General features: G+C 42.0%; 1 protein-coding gene across 3 annotated transcripts in view; it reads right to left on the bottom strand.

Moving 5' to 3' along the window:
- The window catches only part of acsf3 (acyl-CoA synthetase family member 3), a 44,593-nt gene extending 25,736 nt beyond the window's left edge, over positions 1-18,857 (bottom strand). For 2 of the 3 annotated variants that reach the window (XR_014596401.1, XM_083999884.1), the window contains exons 1-5: positions 18,798-18,857; positions 17,007-17,790; positions 12,724-12,879; positions 3,154-3,308; positions 1,646-1,791 (exon numbers count right to left, since the gene is read on the bottom strand). Coding sequence is in view for 2 of the 3 variants with exons in the window: in XM_083999884.1 (XP_083856010.1) it covers positions 1,646-1,791; positions 3,154-3,308; positions 12,724-12,879; positions 17,007-17,729 (1,180 nt within the window). In the remaining variant the exon portion in view is untranslated. Of the gene's footprint in view, positions 1-1,645; positions 1,792-3,153; positions 3,309-12,723; positions 12,880-17,006; positions 17,791-18,603; positions 18,735-18,797 lie in introns of those variants that run through there. The other variant, XM_083999885.1, reaches the window with a different exon arrangement.
- Positions 18,858-19,149: the final 292 nt, after the last annotated feature.

Here is a 19,149-nt window from a genome sequence, read left to right as displayed (position 1 = left end):
CTGAGAGGAATCAAACAAAGCCTGTTCAGTTTATTCCCAACATTAGCTGACAAACAAACAAAACAAGGCCGCAGCAAAACAGCAGACAGAGGATTACCCAATCCACTCGCAGGCTAATTAGCGCTACCTGAAAAGAGGAAGAGTTGGCTTGGGGAGCGGGAAGGGAAGGAGAAGGTGGTGGTGTGGGGGGTGGGGGGGGACAGGAAGACAGGAGAAGAAAGCAACCACCACTTGTCTGACCTCATTTCCAGACCGTGCCTTTGTTTCTGCACGTGTGAGGGAGGTGTAGTTGGGATCGTGGGGTTTCACCTGACATCGCACCAGAGAAAACTGCCGACGATCAAAACACAACAACATGAAGCCAAAGCACCGAATCAAACCGGTGGAGGAGGCGGAGGGGGGGGTGTTTGAGGGATAAGACGAAGACAAGGAAAAGTTACCAAGTGCACGGCCAGAAAAACAGTTTCCTTTCTCTGGTCAAAAGTACAAAATGATCCCTGAGAGTTTAATTTAACACTCTGTTGCTGCAGCAGTGGCATGTTAATTGAACACCTGACTGATGCTGCTGTAGTGCGAGTACAAGAGTGGATTTTTAACCATGTTTGTGCAATTTTAACAAGAAATACGTCAATAGGAAGGAGCTGCACATTGAAATATAAAGTAGCCAACTAGACCTTTGAACGACCCCTAAACCGTTGTCCTGATGTTCACCCAGTGTTGGGGGGAGCAAAGAACGCAACTAAAATTGATGCAGGCAAACCGGAGTTACACCATGGCTCGGGATAGCGACAACGCTAACCTATGGAGGCAATTCTTTCAACCACAACAAACACTCAAAAAACAATCAAATATCTATGGTACATGACTCGAATCCTTACGAGACACCACTGAACTCATATAGTGTACAGTATAAACAGTATAAACTTTGTGTTTTTGCATGTAGCTAATCACTCACCTCAGATAGCTGAACTCAGAAACGTCCTGGAAAGACATTACTATCCGATCACAGAGCGCCTGCTCTCCCCGCCATAGAAACAAACACTTTTTCCTTGTTGTGATGATTTCTTTACAAAAATAAACAGTCAGAAATATTATGGACATTACCACTGCACTGCTCCACCGTTTATTTTTTATAAAGAAATCATCACAACAAGGACAAAGTGTTTGTTTCTGTGGCGGGGAGAGCAGGCGCTCTGCGATCGGATAGTAATGTCTTTCCAGGATGTTTCAGATTTGGCTATCTGAGGTGAGTGATTAGCTACATGCAAAAACACAAAGTTTATACTGTTTATACTGTACACTATATGAGTTCAGTGGTGTCTCATGGTTTGTTTTCTCATAACTGGAGTTTTTAAGCTTGAGTACTGGCTCATTATCAAACCTGTTTTTAAAAGATGTTTTGTTCTGGCTTCATTTCCTGCCATGAATCAACAGCTGACTTGTGACTTCACCACATTTTTCTTGGAAAAGGACCAAGAGATGCATTTTCAGCTTTGTTAGTGCCGTTACTGTTTTTACTGATATTATTATTCTCATCCAGACAGAAGCAGTTGGAGTAAACAACTTAGCGTATGACCTTTAACCACATTTTCTTTTTACTAGTTTGTGTTAAAGCACGTAGCAGCATTCCTGTCAGACCTGGTACCTGGTACGCGTGGGCCCTTGAGAGGGTTGGACAGCGCCATGCCGATCTCGGTCATGCCGTAGCGTTCCAGCAGCGTGTGTCCTGTAATCTCCTCCCAGCGCTGCAGAGTGGGAAGAGGGAGGGCGGCCGAGCCCGAAACCATTAACCTAGAGAGACAGAGAGACAGAGAGAGAGAGAGAAAGGATCAGATATGAAGGAAACACTCCAGGCTCCAAATGGCACATTTCTAGGTTTTACTCTGCCATAAAAACTTTGTGAAAGATATCAATTTTAAGTCTGTTAGGACAGGGAGTTAATAGAGTTTCAGAGTAATGATGGACATTAAAAGGTTATGAAATATGTGAAAGGATTAAAACCTGTGTAAGACTGTTTTCAATTCAAACATCCACAGTCCGCATGTTGTCATATATTCACATGTGATGGTTATTATCTGTGTGTGTCTGACTCTGACTGACACTTAAGTCTCCAGTTAGACTCAGAGCCGATCGCTGCAGGGACAATGATCATTTTTATACTCATTAACCCTTTACAGGTCTGAGCCAGTTTTGGCCGTTTCTGAATACTTGATTTTGCCTTGTCTGTTTGCCTTGCCTTATGTAATACCACATAAAAACCCATGTTTGGTATCTTTTTTGCAGCACAACCTTACCTACAGTACATGATCAAAGTTTTTTTTTTTTTACTTCAACTGACTTAAAGGGACAACGAGGAGTTTGTATTTGGTTATAAAAAGGTCTCACATTAATGTGGATGAATCTACGCTACCCACACTTGTTAATGGCTCCATTTTCGAGAAATATATCGTTTTGTCTCTATCGTTATTTTGTTATTTTTAATTAATGGTGGAAATGCTGGGCGAGCCGACAAGCGTTTCCTTACTTTCGGTTTCGCGGACGCTGCCCGCCGGGTCATGAGAATAACGCCGCCGAATCGCCGTTTATGGTCGGAACTATGACGGTATTTGATCGTTGAACCTTTGACTTAAATTCTTGATGAATGAAAACATTCTTGGCAAGACGTCCGTCGTGCGCCGGAGGCTCATGGTAAATGTAGTATGAAAACACTTCGCTTTCCAAAACTCCTCGTTGTCCCTTTAATTAACACATCAGGCCCAAGTTGTATCAGCTGATTCGACCACTTTATAAAAAATGATGAATATATCTTAAGATATGCAACGCCTGCCTATTCCATCCCACTTTTACGCTCAGATAAACATTTTTGTACTATCACATCTCCGGTTTTACACGGTCTATCACCATCAAACAAAAACTGGAAGAGGGTTTCAAATCTGCGCTTTCGAGTGAAGTTGACAACAGCGCTCCAGGTGACCTAGTAGTTACAGCGCTTTGAAAACGCCTTGTGATCATAAACCCTGGAGTGTTAATGTTTATGTGCCACAAGTCTGTGTCTATATATATATACTGTATATATATATTACATCCACACACACACACACATACATGTATCCACACCACAGACACATCCACCCATGAGTAAGCTGTCTGTACCTGATCCTTTCCTTGCAGACCGCTCTGACAAAGTCCTTGACATGAGGCTGTGTGAAGTGCTGATCATAGTAGTGGATCAGCTTAGAGTAGATAGTTGGCACAGCCATGAACACATTAACCATGGGAGCCTTGGAGCTCAACAGCATCTCCCACACCTGCAACACAGCAGAGAGAGAGAGAGAGAGAGAGAGAGAGAGATAAGCATAACACAAGAGGGAGGAAGGAGGACAGAGATAAGCGAAGGTGAAAAGGAAAGCAGTGCATCTAATGGATGGGGCCTCGCAAAACTAAATTATTACATCCAGATTCATTCCATTAGAGCAGAGAGGATAGGAAAAAAGTGACTTTTTTTTTCTTTATGTGATATAAATGGCAGAATAAAGTCCAGACGGCAACCTCATATTAAAGCTGTCAACACAAAGCCAAAAAAAAAAAAAAAAAACGTCAGGATTTGTAAAGGTCAGTGGGAGGAAAATAGCAAAACGCTGTGGGCCAGTTAAAAGGCCTTCAGTCCGGCTACTTCTGACAAATGTGCTTTTTGACTGTTGCAGAAGGAGCCACTCACGTCCTCCACTGCTGCTTTACACACACACACACACACACACACACACACACACACACACACACACACACACACACACACACACACACACACACACACACACACACACACACACACACACACACACACACACACACACACACACACACACACACACACACACACACACACACACACACACACACACACACGGGCGCTGATGAGATGAGCATAAACACACACACACACACTGGGAACTACATTCACATATAAAAAATACTATTCAAATATCACATAAACTCACTTGTTCAAGGACAAAGCCGTTTTACACACGCCGCCCCACCCACTCCACCTCATCACACACACACATACACATACAGTATCCACGCACACACACACACACACACTCTGGGTACATCAGAGTAGATGATGGGAGGATGGGATGACAGCATGAATTAAGTGAAGGTGAACGACAGCTTCTCTAACTCCCGTCTCCCCCCCCGGGAGACAAACGCTCCTCCCCAGCTGTCTCCCCCTCCCCTCTCATTCTACTTATCCTCACTTCTTCTTCTTCTTCTTCTTCTTCCTCTTCTTCTTTCATTCTACCTCTATTTCCCAAGTGCTTCTTTTTCATTCTCTACTTTCATCCCTGACCCTGCATCTTCCCTTCATCTTTCTCTCTCACCTCTCTTCCCTTCGCTCCCTATCTTCACATTCACTTACCTTCTCTCTCCATTTCGTAATTTCCTGCTTCGCTGCCTCTGCTCTCGCCCTCTTTCTTACCCTCTCTTTCTCTCTCTCTCACTCACACACACCTACACACACACACGGTCATACACAGAAAGATGTAGTCTCTCCCTTCATCCCTCTCACCTACAGTAACACCACATCTTTCTTAATGTGCCAGAAATTTCTTGAACTCATCCTTTCCACTTCTCCTTTGAGTCACCTCGTCGCAGACTCATCTCATCTAATATAATACCTATTAACTTCTCTTTCACTCACGTCCTCTGCTGCTAATAAACAAACGCAGCTGAAATGTATAGACGAATAAAACTGATTTGATAAACACTTGTCAACAGTCTAATCAGATCCTTGTGCCATTTCATTTCTCACAATACCATTATAAGTTGATGTATTGTGGACTTGTGGGCGTTCGCTGCTCACCTGTGCACATGCAGAAAACTCTATGCAGAGAGAGAGAGGGGGAGAGGGGGGAGAGAGGGAGGGAGAGGGAGGTTATTAAGTGAGTGTGCCCTGACCATTCTGGGTGGTGTCTATCAAGTGCAGTGGAGCGCTTCCATCAAGTCCAGTCTGGAGGGGAGAGGAAGGCAATTTATGTCTGTCAAAGAGTTGGCCTCCACCTAGGGGACAGGATGTGGTGAGAGCCCAACGCCGCCGCCTGCATCCTAAACAACTCTACTCAGCCCTGCACCCTGCACCACACCCCGACACAACCGCCACTTCTTCTTCAGAGGGATTAGATGTTCAGTATTGGTGGGTACGTAGAAACTATAGGGCGTCCTTTCAGGGATGCAAACGGGTCAGGACCAAAAAAGAGAGGAATTGTCGTGGGGGGGGGGGGGGGGGGGCTCACCATTAACAATATCACAGAAAAGTCTATTTCCAGTAGTTCAACCCCAACCAAGTATTGAGTGCATATAGATGGACAGTTTTCAGAAGGCCAACATTTCTATATTAAAAATGCTTTAAAAAAATAAAAACCATTGCAATATTTCAATTTTGGAGATACTGATTTTTAGGTCTTCACTGAATGTTAGTCATAATTATTACTATTAAAATAAACTGAAGAAATAAAGACATGGGATTTAACATCCCATTCAGTGTGTAATGGACATATAGGCCGATATAATGTGTTAGTTTCACTTTAATTGAACACATTCTACATCGCGGAGGCGACGTCTCTCCTTCACCTCTGAAACGGGGCAGAGCTCAGTGGGAGACACCTGCCTGACACAGCAACGGACATGCACGGGGGGGAAACGGCGGCGCCGTCGCACCGAATGCACGCGGATACGCGCCGCTTTGGGTAACGAGCGCGCACGTCGCGTCTACATTGGAGGTGAATAGGAAGGCTCTGGGACTGATTGACTGTGGACCACCACCAGTCTGATCAGGTCCATCACAGCACAGCAGCTGCAGCTCTGCCCCGCTGTCACATGACGCATATCAGCGCAATCTGTTTACATTAAACCGACATCAGGAGAATAATGAGAATTATGATTTAAAAAAATATATATTTGTTTCGAATTTTGGCCCCTGGATCATGATTTTTTTGGGCGCATTCTTGGTAAAAAAAAAAAAAAAAAAAAATCCTCTAAAAAAAAAGACAGTTGGGATGCATAATGTGTCTCATAACATACTGTGCGTCACGCAGAAGCGACGGCGTTTGGCCTCAGACGTCTCGGACTTCCAGAGCAGCTACAGCAGCGTTGTGACCTCAACCATGGTTGGTGAGAGCAGAAATGTTGTTGTAGGCCTGTGCATATTCTCATTTGTCCAGGTCATAGTATTTCAAAGGAGGTTAAATCGAAAGCAACTGGACTTATACTGAGTCTCCACACCAGATAGTTGGACCAGTCCCAGCCTGGTCAGATGCTACATGAACTGATGAAGCCTCTTGGATGAGAGGTGAAACGTCTTCCTAGACTTTTTTTTCAAAGGAGGTTAAATCGAAAGCAACTGGACTTAGTTATAATAAGTAAATAACTAAGTCCAGTTGCTTTCGATTTAACCTCCTTTGAAAAAAAAAAAAAAAAAATTGTTGTAGTGAAAATAGGCGGGCTCGTGAATTTTTTTTGAAACGAGTGAAAACGAGCGCTAATTCGCTTATCTCGCGTATCTCGCGTTTGGTTGCGCGTAAAAGCTCGCGCGAAAAAAAAGCGTTCCTCGTGTCAGGCCAAACACGATGAAATAGACGAAGACGCGAAGGTCCCGTCGCCATAAAAGAATCGGGTGTATTGCGTCGCAAAAAAAAAAGTCGCGTCTACCGCGTCTCGCGCCTAATCGCGTCTTTGCGTCACGGCCTTTTACACCGCGGACGTAACGAATAAACGGTGACGGTGTGAACGAACAACATAGAACAGGACCAGACGTGGCGTTGTTTCCTCTTTTCACCGACAGCTCCACTCTCCCTTACTTACACTAACTACTGTTATTGTTGAGGCCAGAGGATTGTGGGATTTGTAGTTTTTGACCAATCGCAGGTTGTGCTCTTTCTTTTTTGTGATTTTCCTGGTTCACACATGTTTTTTTTTTTTTTAGGGGCAAATGCGAGCGAAATGCTCGCCCATGGTGGGCATACGAAAATTTAAGAGCTGTCTTATTTAAGTCTTGAACACAATAATTCAACAAATTTAAGACATTTTAAGGCCTAAAAGTGTGTAATGGACATATAGGCCTATATAATGTGCTATAACCAGAGACAACCATGAATGAGTTCGCCTCAGTTTCACGTGATTGTCACTGTCAGCCTGTTAGAAAAACATTTTACTGACCCCAGCTGAGACCCCCCCTCCCAAAAACAAAAACTCTTCGGATCTGAACGATTCACACAAGTCACCTAATTGGTCATGAAAAAAGCGAGTTTCGCTTTTCGGCGCGCTGTTTGCATCCCTGCCTTTACCTTAAAGGCATAGTTCAACATTTTGGCAAATTGGCCCATCGCCATAATATAGTTTTAGGAGAAGATCGTTACCTTTATTTGTCGGTGCAAGCTGTTTTTAGAATGGCGGAGCAGAGCGGTGAGCTGCTCAGAGCTACAGAGGCTCATGAGATTTCTTGGTTTCCCTTATCAAACTCATAAAATACCAGAGGTGGCAAGTAACGAAGTACAAATACTTCGTTACTGTACTTAAGTAGATTTTTCAGGTATCTGTACTTTACTTGAGTATTTATTTTTCTGACGACTTTTTACTTTTACTCCCTACATTTATACGCAAAAATATGTACTTTCTACTCCTTACATTGTAAAAACAGGCTCGTTACTTTTTTTTTTTTGACACGACGTAAAAGCACCGGTAAAATACGTGACGAACTAGAGAGGGAAAGAGGGAGGGGGGGGGGGGGGGGGGGGCGGTAGAGAGAGAACCGAGTTACCAACTTGTACTGTAGCAGCGACATGGGGGCAGCAGCATGGAGGAAGGAAGCGATGGTGGTCAGCCTATCCGACTGGGGGGGTTGAACACCATACAATCAGCGCGATATAGCGCATTTACCGTTTACGAGCGGCAAAGCGCAACCTGTCCATGTGCCCGTGTCTGTGTGTACGTTCGCGCGCGCGCTGTGTGTGTGTGTGTGTGTGTGTGTGTGTGTGTGTGTGTGTGTGTGTGTGCGTGCGCGTACGTACGCGAGGAAGACGGCAGGTGGACTGACTGGCAGAGATGAGAGGTGATGAAAAGCTGTTTAAAAATTATTATTATTATTATTATTATTATTTTGTGAGAGTCTGTGGCGGCCCAAACGTTGGGAACCACTGTCTCTGGTCAGTTCAATCTTGATTATTCTGTCTGAACTTTTTTTGTTTAACAAAATTATCAAATGATGTAGGTTTCATTAACGGCAAAAATTCATTTTTACTTTTTACTTTTTCTTTGAAAGTACATTTCAGAGCCTGTACTTTTTTACTTTTACTTGAGTAAAGGAGTTGAATCAGTACTTCTACTTTTACCAGAGTATTTTTTTATACATGTATCTGTACTTCTACTTAAGTACAGAATATGAGTACTTTTGCCACCTCTGTAAAATACACAATCCAACAACTCCAAAACGCTCTCGTGGACAAGTTGTGACGAAAGGGAACGTGCATCAGCGGTTTTGCATGAATATCAAAAAGTCAAAAGTCAGCTTTATTGTCAATTCCACAGTATGTACGGGACATAAGAGAATCGAAATTGTGTTACTCTCAGACCCTCGGTGCAAACAATAGACAGACAGACAATAAACATTTTAAAAAACAATAAAGCAATATGTGAATCTAAAATACCAATCTAAAATAAATATGAATATGAATAAAAAACTAAGCCAAACAAGTAATAAGTAATAAAAATAAATAATAAAAATAAATACATAGAAGGCACAATAGCAGTAGCAGCAGCAGTCAAGTGCAAAAAGACAGTAGTGCAAGTATTGTCTTTTTTTATTTTTTTAGTACTGTACTGTACTGGAATAAGATGAATGTGTATGTAGTGAATGTGTGCATGTAGTTCAGTGTTCAGGTTGTGTGGGCAGGGGCCAGAGCGGGGAGGGGGGGCAGTGTAGGGAGAGAGTTCAGCATCTTGACTGCCTGGTGGAAGAAGCTTTTCTCCAGCCTGCTGGTCTTGGCTCGGAGACTCCGCAGTCTCCTCCCTGATGGCAGCAGGCTGAAAAGGCTGTGTGATGGGTGGGTGGGGTCACCGGCGATGCAAAGGGCTTTGCGGAGGAGACGGGTGTGATATATGTCATGGAGGGAGGGGAGAGGGGCACTGATGATTTTTTCGGCTGTTCTCACGATGCGCTGGAGGGACTTCCGACAGGACACGGAACAGGCGCCGTACCACAACGTGATGGAGTTAGTCAGGATGCTCTCAACAGTGCCTCTATAGAAAGCCTGCATGATGGGTACCGGGGCTCTGGCTCTTCTCAGTTTGCGGAGGAAGTATAATATATAAGAATAAAGAATATAAAGAAGAATATACTGTACCTCTAAAACAACTCTGTCTGGTAACGTTCTGTTATTATCCCATAGCGTGGTGAATGTGCAGGTCACAACTTGTCCACCAGAGCGTTTTGGAGTTGTTGGATTGTGTATTTGATGAGTTTGATGAGGGAAACCAAGAAATCCCATTAGCCTCTGTAGCGTAGCTCTGAGCAGCTCGCGGCTCTGCTCCGCCGTTCTAAAAATAGCTTGCACCGACCGTTAAAGGTAACTAACCTACTGCTATGACTATGGCAATGGGCCAGTTTGCCAAAATGTTGAACTATCCCTTTAAGCAACAAATGTTTGATCTGTACAGCGTGGGTGGGTGGGGGCAGGTTAACTGTAGGATAAATATAATATAATAATAGCTTGCACCAACAATTAAAGATAACAAACCTACTCCTAGGACTATAGGGATTATGGCAATTTGCCAAAATGTTGAACTATCCCTTTAACATTCTTGTTGAGCTGTTTGATCTGTTATCATAATGCTGCTTTTTAAGTTTTTGCACTTGGCTTGTATTTTAACACAATGAAATGGTGATGCATTTGGCTTTTTTTTCTTTTTTTTAACAAACCATGAGGTAGATTTTTTCCAGAAGGTTAGATTATAAAAATGTTTTGAATTGGTATCATACTGGGGCAACTGAGGTGATCAAGTACGATTTAAACACTGGAAACCATCCATCAGTTGCAGAGACATTTATTTTGGGACAATAGTGGTGGATGAGCCTAGTGTTGTATAAACTGCTATGAAGCTAAATCACAGTCAAATGCTTCGTGCCCAGAGGGTCACATCCAACTTTAATCCACTGGGGTATGAAATATTACTTCAGAGATATCAGTTCAGACTTTGAATAATAAAACAAGCTGATATAAGTGTGTGAAGATGCTTTTACTTGTTTATCAGGCTACTGAATAAAATGACTTTACCTGTTTAGAAGAACACAAAGCATTGATGTATTATCCATCTCTCTAAATAAGTATCACAACAGTGTCTGTGAAATCACATTTGAATATACCTCCTTAGAAAGTCTTGAATGAATAATTTAATCATGCCTAATCAAGGTGGGGATTCAAATAAAGAAAATCGGACGGGTGCTGTGTGAACCCTCGGGGGTTGGGGGGGGGGAGTATCTGCCCCTGTCAGTTTGCAACAGTGCGGCGCTTGAAATAGACTTATCTGCAATTTACTGGATCACAATTACTGCAGTGAAAATTTCTTCCACTATCTCTAGGCAAAATCAGTAAAAAATCAATGGCGGTCTCTGCTGCCTAGGCTACCCTTCAGAGATCTTAGGGGAGAGAAGAGACAGACTATCGATCACTTCATCAATGTACTGTAACTTCAGGAGGAGGAGAATAAAGGCTTTTTTCTGAGGGTGAGAGAAGGGGTTTTGTGGCTTGGTACACAAGGTCAAGGATAACAGCTGAATACTGATGGCTATAATAGTGTTGCGACGCTTGTGTCGACGGATACCATATGTCCTTTAAAGACCCTTGCTTTCCATCTACCTTCACCGCCATTAAGCTGCAGAGGCCCTGACATACAAACAAAAACACACATACATTGGAAAACACTCGAATTCACACTTCTATACGCACACTTAGCACCCCATCTTCCCCCCTCCCCTCCCCTTCCCAGGGCCAAACAAGCACTATCATCCTTCAATGTCAGCTCATCGATTGATCTGCTGCTTAAGCCCCTGCCGTGAGTCGGCATTGGTCAGATACAAAGCCACACAGGGCAATTCATCACTGAGCCCCAAACACTTAGTTTGACAGGCAGAGCGGGGGGAGGAGGAGGAGGAGGCGGAGGAGGAGAAGAAGAAGAGGAGAAGATGAGGAGAAAGGGAGAGGAGATGAGGCGAGGACGAGGGGGAAGAGGAAAAGTAGAAAGGGAAACACTCATGGAGAAAGAGAAACTGATGTGGAATGAGCTGAAGGTCTTTTTTCAACCCAGCGGCGCCCTAGTTTCACTGTCATATATTCACCTCCCGAGCCTTAGCTGAAGGCAAGGCAATTTTATAACCACCTTTTTTTCTCATTTTTTTATAATTTATTTCAAACTAGATCCAAATAACACATTCCCATACAACAGACACAGATTTAAGAAGAAGAAGAGTTTTTAAATTTCCATCCCCGGTTTACATACAGTACACATACTACACAAACACAACACCATCAAGACACATATGACATAACACATCGCAAACTCTCTAATCATTCCACTCTATATTTATCCTACAGTTAACCTGCCCCCACCCACCCACGCTGTACAGATCAAACATGTGTTGCTTAAAGGGATAGTTCAACATTTTGGCAAACTGGCCCATTGCCATAATCCCTATAGTCATAGCAGTAGGTTAGTTACCTTTAATTGTCGGTGCAAGCTATTTTTAGAACGGCGGAGCAGAGCCGCGAGCTGCTCAGAGCTACGCTACAGAGGCTCATGGGATTTCTTGGTTTCCCTCATCAAACTCATCAAATACACAATCCAACAACTCCAAAACGCTCTGGTGGACAAGTTGTGACCTGCACATTCACCACGCTATGAGATAATAACAGAGCATTACGAGACAACTTCATCTCATAACGTTCTGTTATTATCTCATAGCGTGGTGAATGTGCAGGTCACAACTTGTCCACCAGAGCATTTTGGAGTTGTTGGATTGTGTATTTGATGAGTTTGATGAGGGAAACCAAGAAATCCCATGAGCCTCCGTAGCGTAGCTCGGAGCAGCTCGCAGCTCTGCTCCGCTGTTCTAAAAATAGCTTGCACCGACAATTAAAGGTAACAAACCTACTCCTAAAACTTTAAGGATTATGGCAATGGGCCAATTTGCCAAAAATGTTGAACTACCCATTTAAATTTTCTTTTAAACACACCTAGATTTTTACAGTTTCTAATACTTTCAGCCAAACCATTCCAAAGTTTTACCCCACAGACTGAGATGCACATAGTTTTAGTGTGGTTCTTGTGCTCTGCTGTGCCAGTTTGTGTTTACCCCAGAGGTCTTATCTCTTGGAAGTCTCCCTTTCACAAAAAAGTTCCTACTGGATAGATGATTGCGTTTTGCCCTGAAGACAATTTGTACAGTTTTTAGTTTGACCAAATCTCTTAATTTCAGTGCCGCTGCTCTCAAGAACAAGTCATTGGTATGTTCATTATATTTTAGAGTGAATAGAGTGCGGATAGCTATTTTCTGTAAAATAATCAAAGGGTGAAAATTTTGTTCAGGGAAGTTGATGAAAGACTCGCTGCATCGAGAAAAAGAGGAAATGAGCCGAAGAACGAGAAAAAGAGGAGAGATAAAAGTTCAGTCCTGACCTTCTGAGGCTCGAATTCAGGCAGCATGACGCAGGTGGCGCCCACCCAGAGCGGGCACAGCAGCTTGTTAACGATGCCGTGCACGTGGTGGAGCGGCAAGGTGTGGAGGATGACATCATCTCTGGTCCACGCCCACTCTGACACCAGACACTGGACCTGACAGGGAGAGAAGGGAAGAGGTCAGAGGGTCAAATGAACTACTGCTGGTGATCTTGTTCTTATTGTTGTTCGGTACAGCTCAAGAACACACAACAGATTTTTGTGGCTTGATTAAATTATTCACTATTGTACTAATGTTCTCTGGTCACATGCATCTTATTGTTTGTAATGGGAGAATTGGGATTTCCATGTTTTTATGAATTAAAATAAACTCTGATCTTAAACCTCGTCCTGTGGAAGAGTGAATATGAGTCATGCCGTTTCCTGTGTTCATGTCTCAATTAGTAATTTCCTGTTTTGCCACGAGATCTCCGTCCCTGTGGGCAACAAATATGGCTGCGGTTGGCAACAGTACAATAACTCAAAATTATGACAGTCATTATGGTCTACTACAGCTCCTGAAAGCTGTGTACATCTGCTCAACAATTAATGTCTTCCTGCATGATATGTAAACTGAGTACGGATAATATTTAGTAAAAGAAAGATCTGAGCTAAAATCTGCTATTTGTCTGTCATATTTTGAACAGCAGATTGCTGCTGGGACCGTCGCTGCTCTGATATAGTGTATTGTCACATCAACATATAGTATGTGTTTTCCAAGTTCTGAATTTTAAGTAGTAGATTGCAGTGCTATTTGTCAATAAGCTTGTAGCTTGTTTCTTCAAGCAAAGCAAGTGAATTTAATTTTATCAACTTTATTCATATATTCTATCTCAAAATCACAAATTTAATACAAGAGAACACCATTAACTTTCCATTAAGCTTAATTTAGTCGCGAAAATTATATTCAGTTATTACGGAGAGCATAGAAAGTATTGGACATTTTGACCCTGTGCACTTATGCTGTGTTTAGTGCAGCGAGGTAACTGTGTCTATATACGTAAATCAATTTGGTTTTCAAAGTTCTACAGGAAGGCATGTGAAATATAATGTGTAGACATTAATATAATCCAACAGTCTCAACATGACCTTTGTGCAGCACATATTGTTTAACTTCAGTTGAGACTGTGTGAGAAAGGTTGAGGTTATGTGTTCCTCAGAGCTGTACTGAAATTGTATTATATGTAGGCTACTAGAGCTGTATTATTATTGTGCCCAGTTCACTATACAAGTGGATCATAAAGTATAAATATATAAGTACTGATGAGAAATTTCCCTGTGTGTTTCTCAATATTAAAAAAAAAAAGTAATTCACGATGCACTTGCAGAGAGCAGAGAAGTTAACATTCACTCTCAGAGTCAGTACTTGAAGTCACATCAATCACTGGGTCACGCAGGTCGTTGTGGAGTTCGTCTGCTTTGTTACAGCTTTTCTATCACAGTTTCTGATCACAGCATTCAGCGCTCCTTTTGAAATGGTTCAAGATGTGAAGATGTGTTTTTTTTTTTTCACTTCTTGTGTTCATCTTTGATTTTCTAGGCCTCTCTTATTTTCCCAGAGTTCAGGTCATGGGGACCTTCACAGTGTTATACAGTGGTTCACTCTGTTTAGCTTCTATTATGAGTGTTAATGACTTGAAGGAGCCGGCTTCATCTTCTGCAGCTCGGGCACCAAAGGTCTAATAGATAAGGGTGTAAAGAAAACATAATCATGGAGGATACTGCCCAAACAGTGAAAGATTCCTGAGCCTAAGACATGTGATTATCTTTTTCTCCAGCTCACAAGATTTCAACCACACACACTTTTTGAGTATGCGCACATATAGCCTATTATACACAAAACACACCATAAGTACCGTGCATCTCATTAATTAGGTTAGGGAGTTTATGCGTTTGATTTACACATTTATAAAATTACAAATTCCTATCAGGCAATATGAATCATTTCAATACCCAAAAAGATGCAAAACATCCAGTTCACATATGGACAACATAGACTTTAAAGGCAGTGAACAGATGGGCATTAGATGTTCATCTTAAATCAAAGCTTAAATTTGGCATTTTTTTTATTTTTAATTTTCAATTGTTTATTTTTTAGGTTTGTCTCTCAAATCCATCCACGTTGATCTGGCACTGGAGCTTTCCAGGAAATCTGACAACCTGATGTTGTTGCCACATGGGGAATCAGACAGACTCATTTAATCACTCAGCTCCCTGGGCCAACCAGAGACAAATGAAGCTCTGCCGTCTTTAAGAGTGATTTAATTTTCCACACCATTGGACATATAGGTCAATTCCTCTTAAAATTTTTTTACAGGAGAATCTTCAGAGGATCTTTAATGGCATAAATGAGTGATTATTTAGAAACGGCTGGAACAAAAGAGGAGTGATGCTCATTAAAGGGTCTGATATGGATACAGACTGGGTGTCTAAAGGCCTCTAAACCATGCAAACAAATCAATCGGTCTATTTGTTAGAAATGTGGAGAGCAGGACAGGCAGGAAACCCCAACTCCTAAGTTCTGACGATTTTGCGCAATTTACTCCATGAAATATTAATGATTTACAGTGGAATAACATTGTGTATTTCAAGGGTGAGCTGAGTTATGAAAATCTTGAGATTTGATATTTAAGTGAATCTAACCACAAGCAGAAAGATGGGCAACGTTATATGAACTTTCAGTTCAAAAACTTACTTGAGACTGAGCTGAAGACTGATATACTAATCATTGTGTGCAAACTTGATTAATGTGTTTTGGCCAGTTACTGTCACATTCAAGTAGAAAACAACTGGTTCATCCATCTTTAGAGATTGTCTGGTCAGGACACAGACTGATGAGGAGTACGTAAACAATACCAAAATTTGAGAACAAAAAGGTCCCACCCAAATATTATATTAGTTGTAGTTCAATTAATATAGTATTTGAGACCAATGCTGATATGGATACATGAGTTTAAATTATCTGATAATCATTTCTCTGCCAATATTCATCTTTGCACATCAACAATATTCAAAGAACCTTGATGCACATTACTATTGGTATTTTTCTATTGCTATGTCTTGTTGCTTGTCAGTAAACATACCGACAATACAACATTAATTTTGCTCTTTATAAGCCTGAGTAATTTTTAGTCCATCTTTTACATCATTATCATAAATTCCTTGTTGAGTGCAACACAACATATGTTATATTTGTGACATTAAAACTGGTAAAAGTGATATAGTTTGACTTTGATTCATATTGACTAAGATATAATCATAAACATTAAATATAGAATATCACCAGACAGTTATAAATTAGGCAAATGATTTAAAACAGGATTACATGGTAAACAAACAAAACAAAAACAAAAAACTAAATTAGACAGCCCACACTGCTTGTTATTTTAATTACTCATTAGCTTTTTAGTGCATTAGCAGCAGCTGTGCCGTCCTCTGCTGTGTCAAAGTTGTGACCTTTGCTGGTGCATATAAACATCTGCCGTCGTCAAACTAGAGGCTGATGATGCCTATGACATCCAGGAGTTGAAAATAATTTGCTTTGTTCCCAGTGTAATTATGGTTTAAAGGGATAGTTCACCCAAAATTGAAATTTCACTCATTATCTACTCACCCTCATGTCGACTAAGGGCTGGGAGAAGTTTCAGAGTTATCCGTGGCTTCTCTGAGTTAAAGGGGGTCTCGGCGTAGCAGTGCATGTCCATATAACGGTTGCAAATGGATACCAACTGTCTTCGTAACAAAAAGACACAAAAAACATCCAAATACCTCCATGCTGCTCGTATGTAATGTCCGTCTTGTATTGAAGCCCGGAAATGTGAAATTGTTCTGAAAAAAATTAAATAAGTCTATTTTTCAAGCTTGTTTGTAGCAGAAGCTCCTCTTCCCAGTTCGTCAAATTTGGACGAACCAGGGTCCGTCCTCTTCCCAGTTCGTCCAAATTTGACGAACCGGGAAGAGGAGCTTCGAGAAGCTTCCACTACAAAACAAACTTGAAATACAGACTTATTTAACTTTTTTCGGGACAATTTCGCATTTCGGGGCTTCAATACAAGACGGACATTACATACGAGCAGCATGGAGGTATTTGGATGTTTTTTGGTGTGTCTTTTTGTTACGAAGACAGTTGGTATCCATTTGCAACCGTTATATGGACATGCACTGCTACGCCGAGACCCCCTGTAACTCAGAAATTTCAATTTTGGGTGAACTATCCCTTTAACAACACACAACACAACACTCACCATGGCTTGGATGTTGCTGTGTGTATGGAGAACTCCCTTGGGTCTCCCCGTGGTGCCGCTGGTGTAGATGATCATGGCTGGTCGACTGGCCCAGTCCGTGATGGCCTCCTCCTCTTGGCCGGCGTCCGCTCCGTCCAAAGTGTCCAGGTCAGAGGTAGGAGGCAGCGTGAGGCAGGGCAGCCCCAGCTTCAGCGCCAGAGGCTCCAGGGTCTCTGCGAACTGATGCCCCGCCACCAGCAGTGCACTCTGGGAGTCTGAGATGATGTACTCCAGCTCTGACGGAGGGTGTTTTCTGTAGAGTGGCACCGCTGTCCCGCCGCTCATCCAGGCCGCCCACTGTGCCACCGTGTAGGAGGCGTCGTTGGCACACAGGAAGGAGATTCGTTTCCCTTCCAGACCCCCGAGGTCGGTGTCGAGAGCGGCGCTGATTCTACCTGCCAGACCCAAACTGCTGCAGTACAGCTGCTTGTAGCTGTGGCTGCCACTGCTGTCCACGATAGCGAGCTTATCTCCAAACGCTGGAGCTCTGACAAACACCGGCCTCTGGTTTATCCGTGATGATGGGGCTGTAGTCCATCTGTGAGCCCCTCTGTGGACTACAGTCCCCAGAAACCATGATTGTCTTGGCTCTGATTGGAAATAAGTTCTGTGGAGAGAGGCTTTCCACTGAGGCGCAGTCCTCTTTATAGAGTGGCAGGCAGCAGCAACCAGTCTTGACAGCATGTTTGAGGATCACTCCAGAGTCTCTGGACCTCAGGATGGCTTCATTCTTAATCTCTTACATCTGAAAATATCAGATAATATCTGTTAGTTGACAGGGAAACTGGTAAAAAGGCTGAGTTTGATCAGGGAGCGAAAGGAAAACACTCAATGATTATCACTCTCTTCTGCTCCCTTTTAATATTCAACATGACTGACAGCCAATGACTTTAGCCTTCACTTTTATTCAGTTGCCAAATCATTTAGAAAATGCTCCAAACACAAGATCTGTGGGACCTAGGAGACTTTTATTTTCAAGCATACCGTAGCTCAAACAAGCAAAATGCCAGTTCCTATATTAGAATAGAAACTATATTGTAGGAGATCTCCTAGTGGTGTATACAATGCATATAGAATTAGGCTAATTAATAAAAAAAAAAAAAAAAAAGCAGCATATCATAACTTATAACGACAGACACTTTAAGTTTACAGTGCAGGGTTTCAGTGAAAATATTTGAAGGCTCAAGACCAAACTAGAATTAGATCATTTTGATTATTTTTGTCAGACATGTGACAATTAATCTGTGTTTAATGTGTAAAAATAGAGGAGTGTCTCAGCCACAGTGTTATGTGTTTGGAGCTGTTGCTCTTAAATGAGAAAAAATGGAAGATGTCAATAAAGTTTACAACAGAAAAGAAGTTAGAGGGTCGTGTAGCTGTGTTTCATATTAAAAACTATGACCAGTAACTTCTGTGAGTAGCCTGGCTACATGCAGGTGTTGTGTCAACTTTTTACAGATATATCAGACTGACATGTTCGTCAAAAGAAAAAAAAACCCACTAAGTCTATGGTTTCTGCTCTTTTATTTCCTCAGTATGCTCAGTTCAGGTAACTCACGGTTGCCAGGAGATTTGACATTTTTTATGTAACTGACAATGACAAACTGCCGAAGGTGACTCTGACGCTGAGCGGACGTCTGTCAAAATACAACCTTTCCTTTCTACGACGGATTATATTTTTTATATTTCCTTGAATAACGCCGGTGTCCCTCTGAACACACACGCACAGCTGATAATTCATAAATGCCTTACCTAAAACAACAGCCGGTACCTCTCATAGTGACGGACGGTGCAGCGGAAATAATGTTCCGACATGAAACAACAACAAGGATAATACATGGTTCCGCCCACACGCAGATAGCATAGAATGACGGTCGTTACTGACTCTTTTTTCTTCTTTTTTATACTGATACTTTGGTGAAATTGTATTTAATTTTTTAACACATTTCACTCGGTAAAATAATTTAAATTCTCAGACTTTTTATGATTTGACCCTTCATTCAAAAACAAGCAGTTTTTCTGCACTTTGCCAATGATTCAACAGACCTGTGTGCAAAAATACAGTGAACATAATGTATGCTAATGCTACAGACAGTTTCACATT

The sequence above is a fragment of the Trachurus trachurus genome (assembly GCF_905171665.1).
Source record: "Trachurus trachurus genome assembly, chromosome: 3".
Taxonomy (NCBI): domain Eukaryota; kingdom Metazoa; phylum Chordata; class Actinopteri; order Carangiformes; family Carangidae; genus Trachurus; species Trachurus trachurus.
The sequence above is the reverse complement of the archived record's forward strand: the minus strand, read 5'-3'. Positions and strand labels throughout refer to the sequence as shown.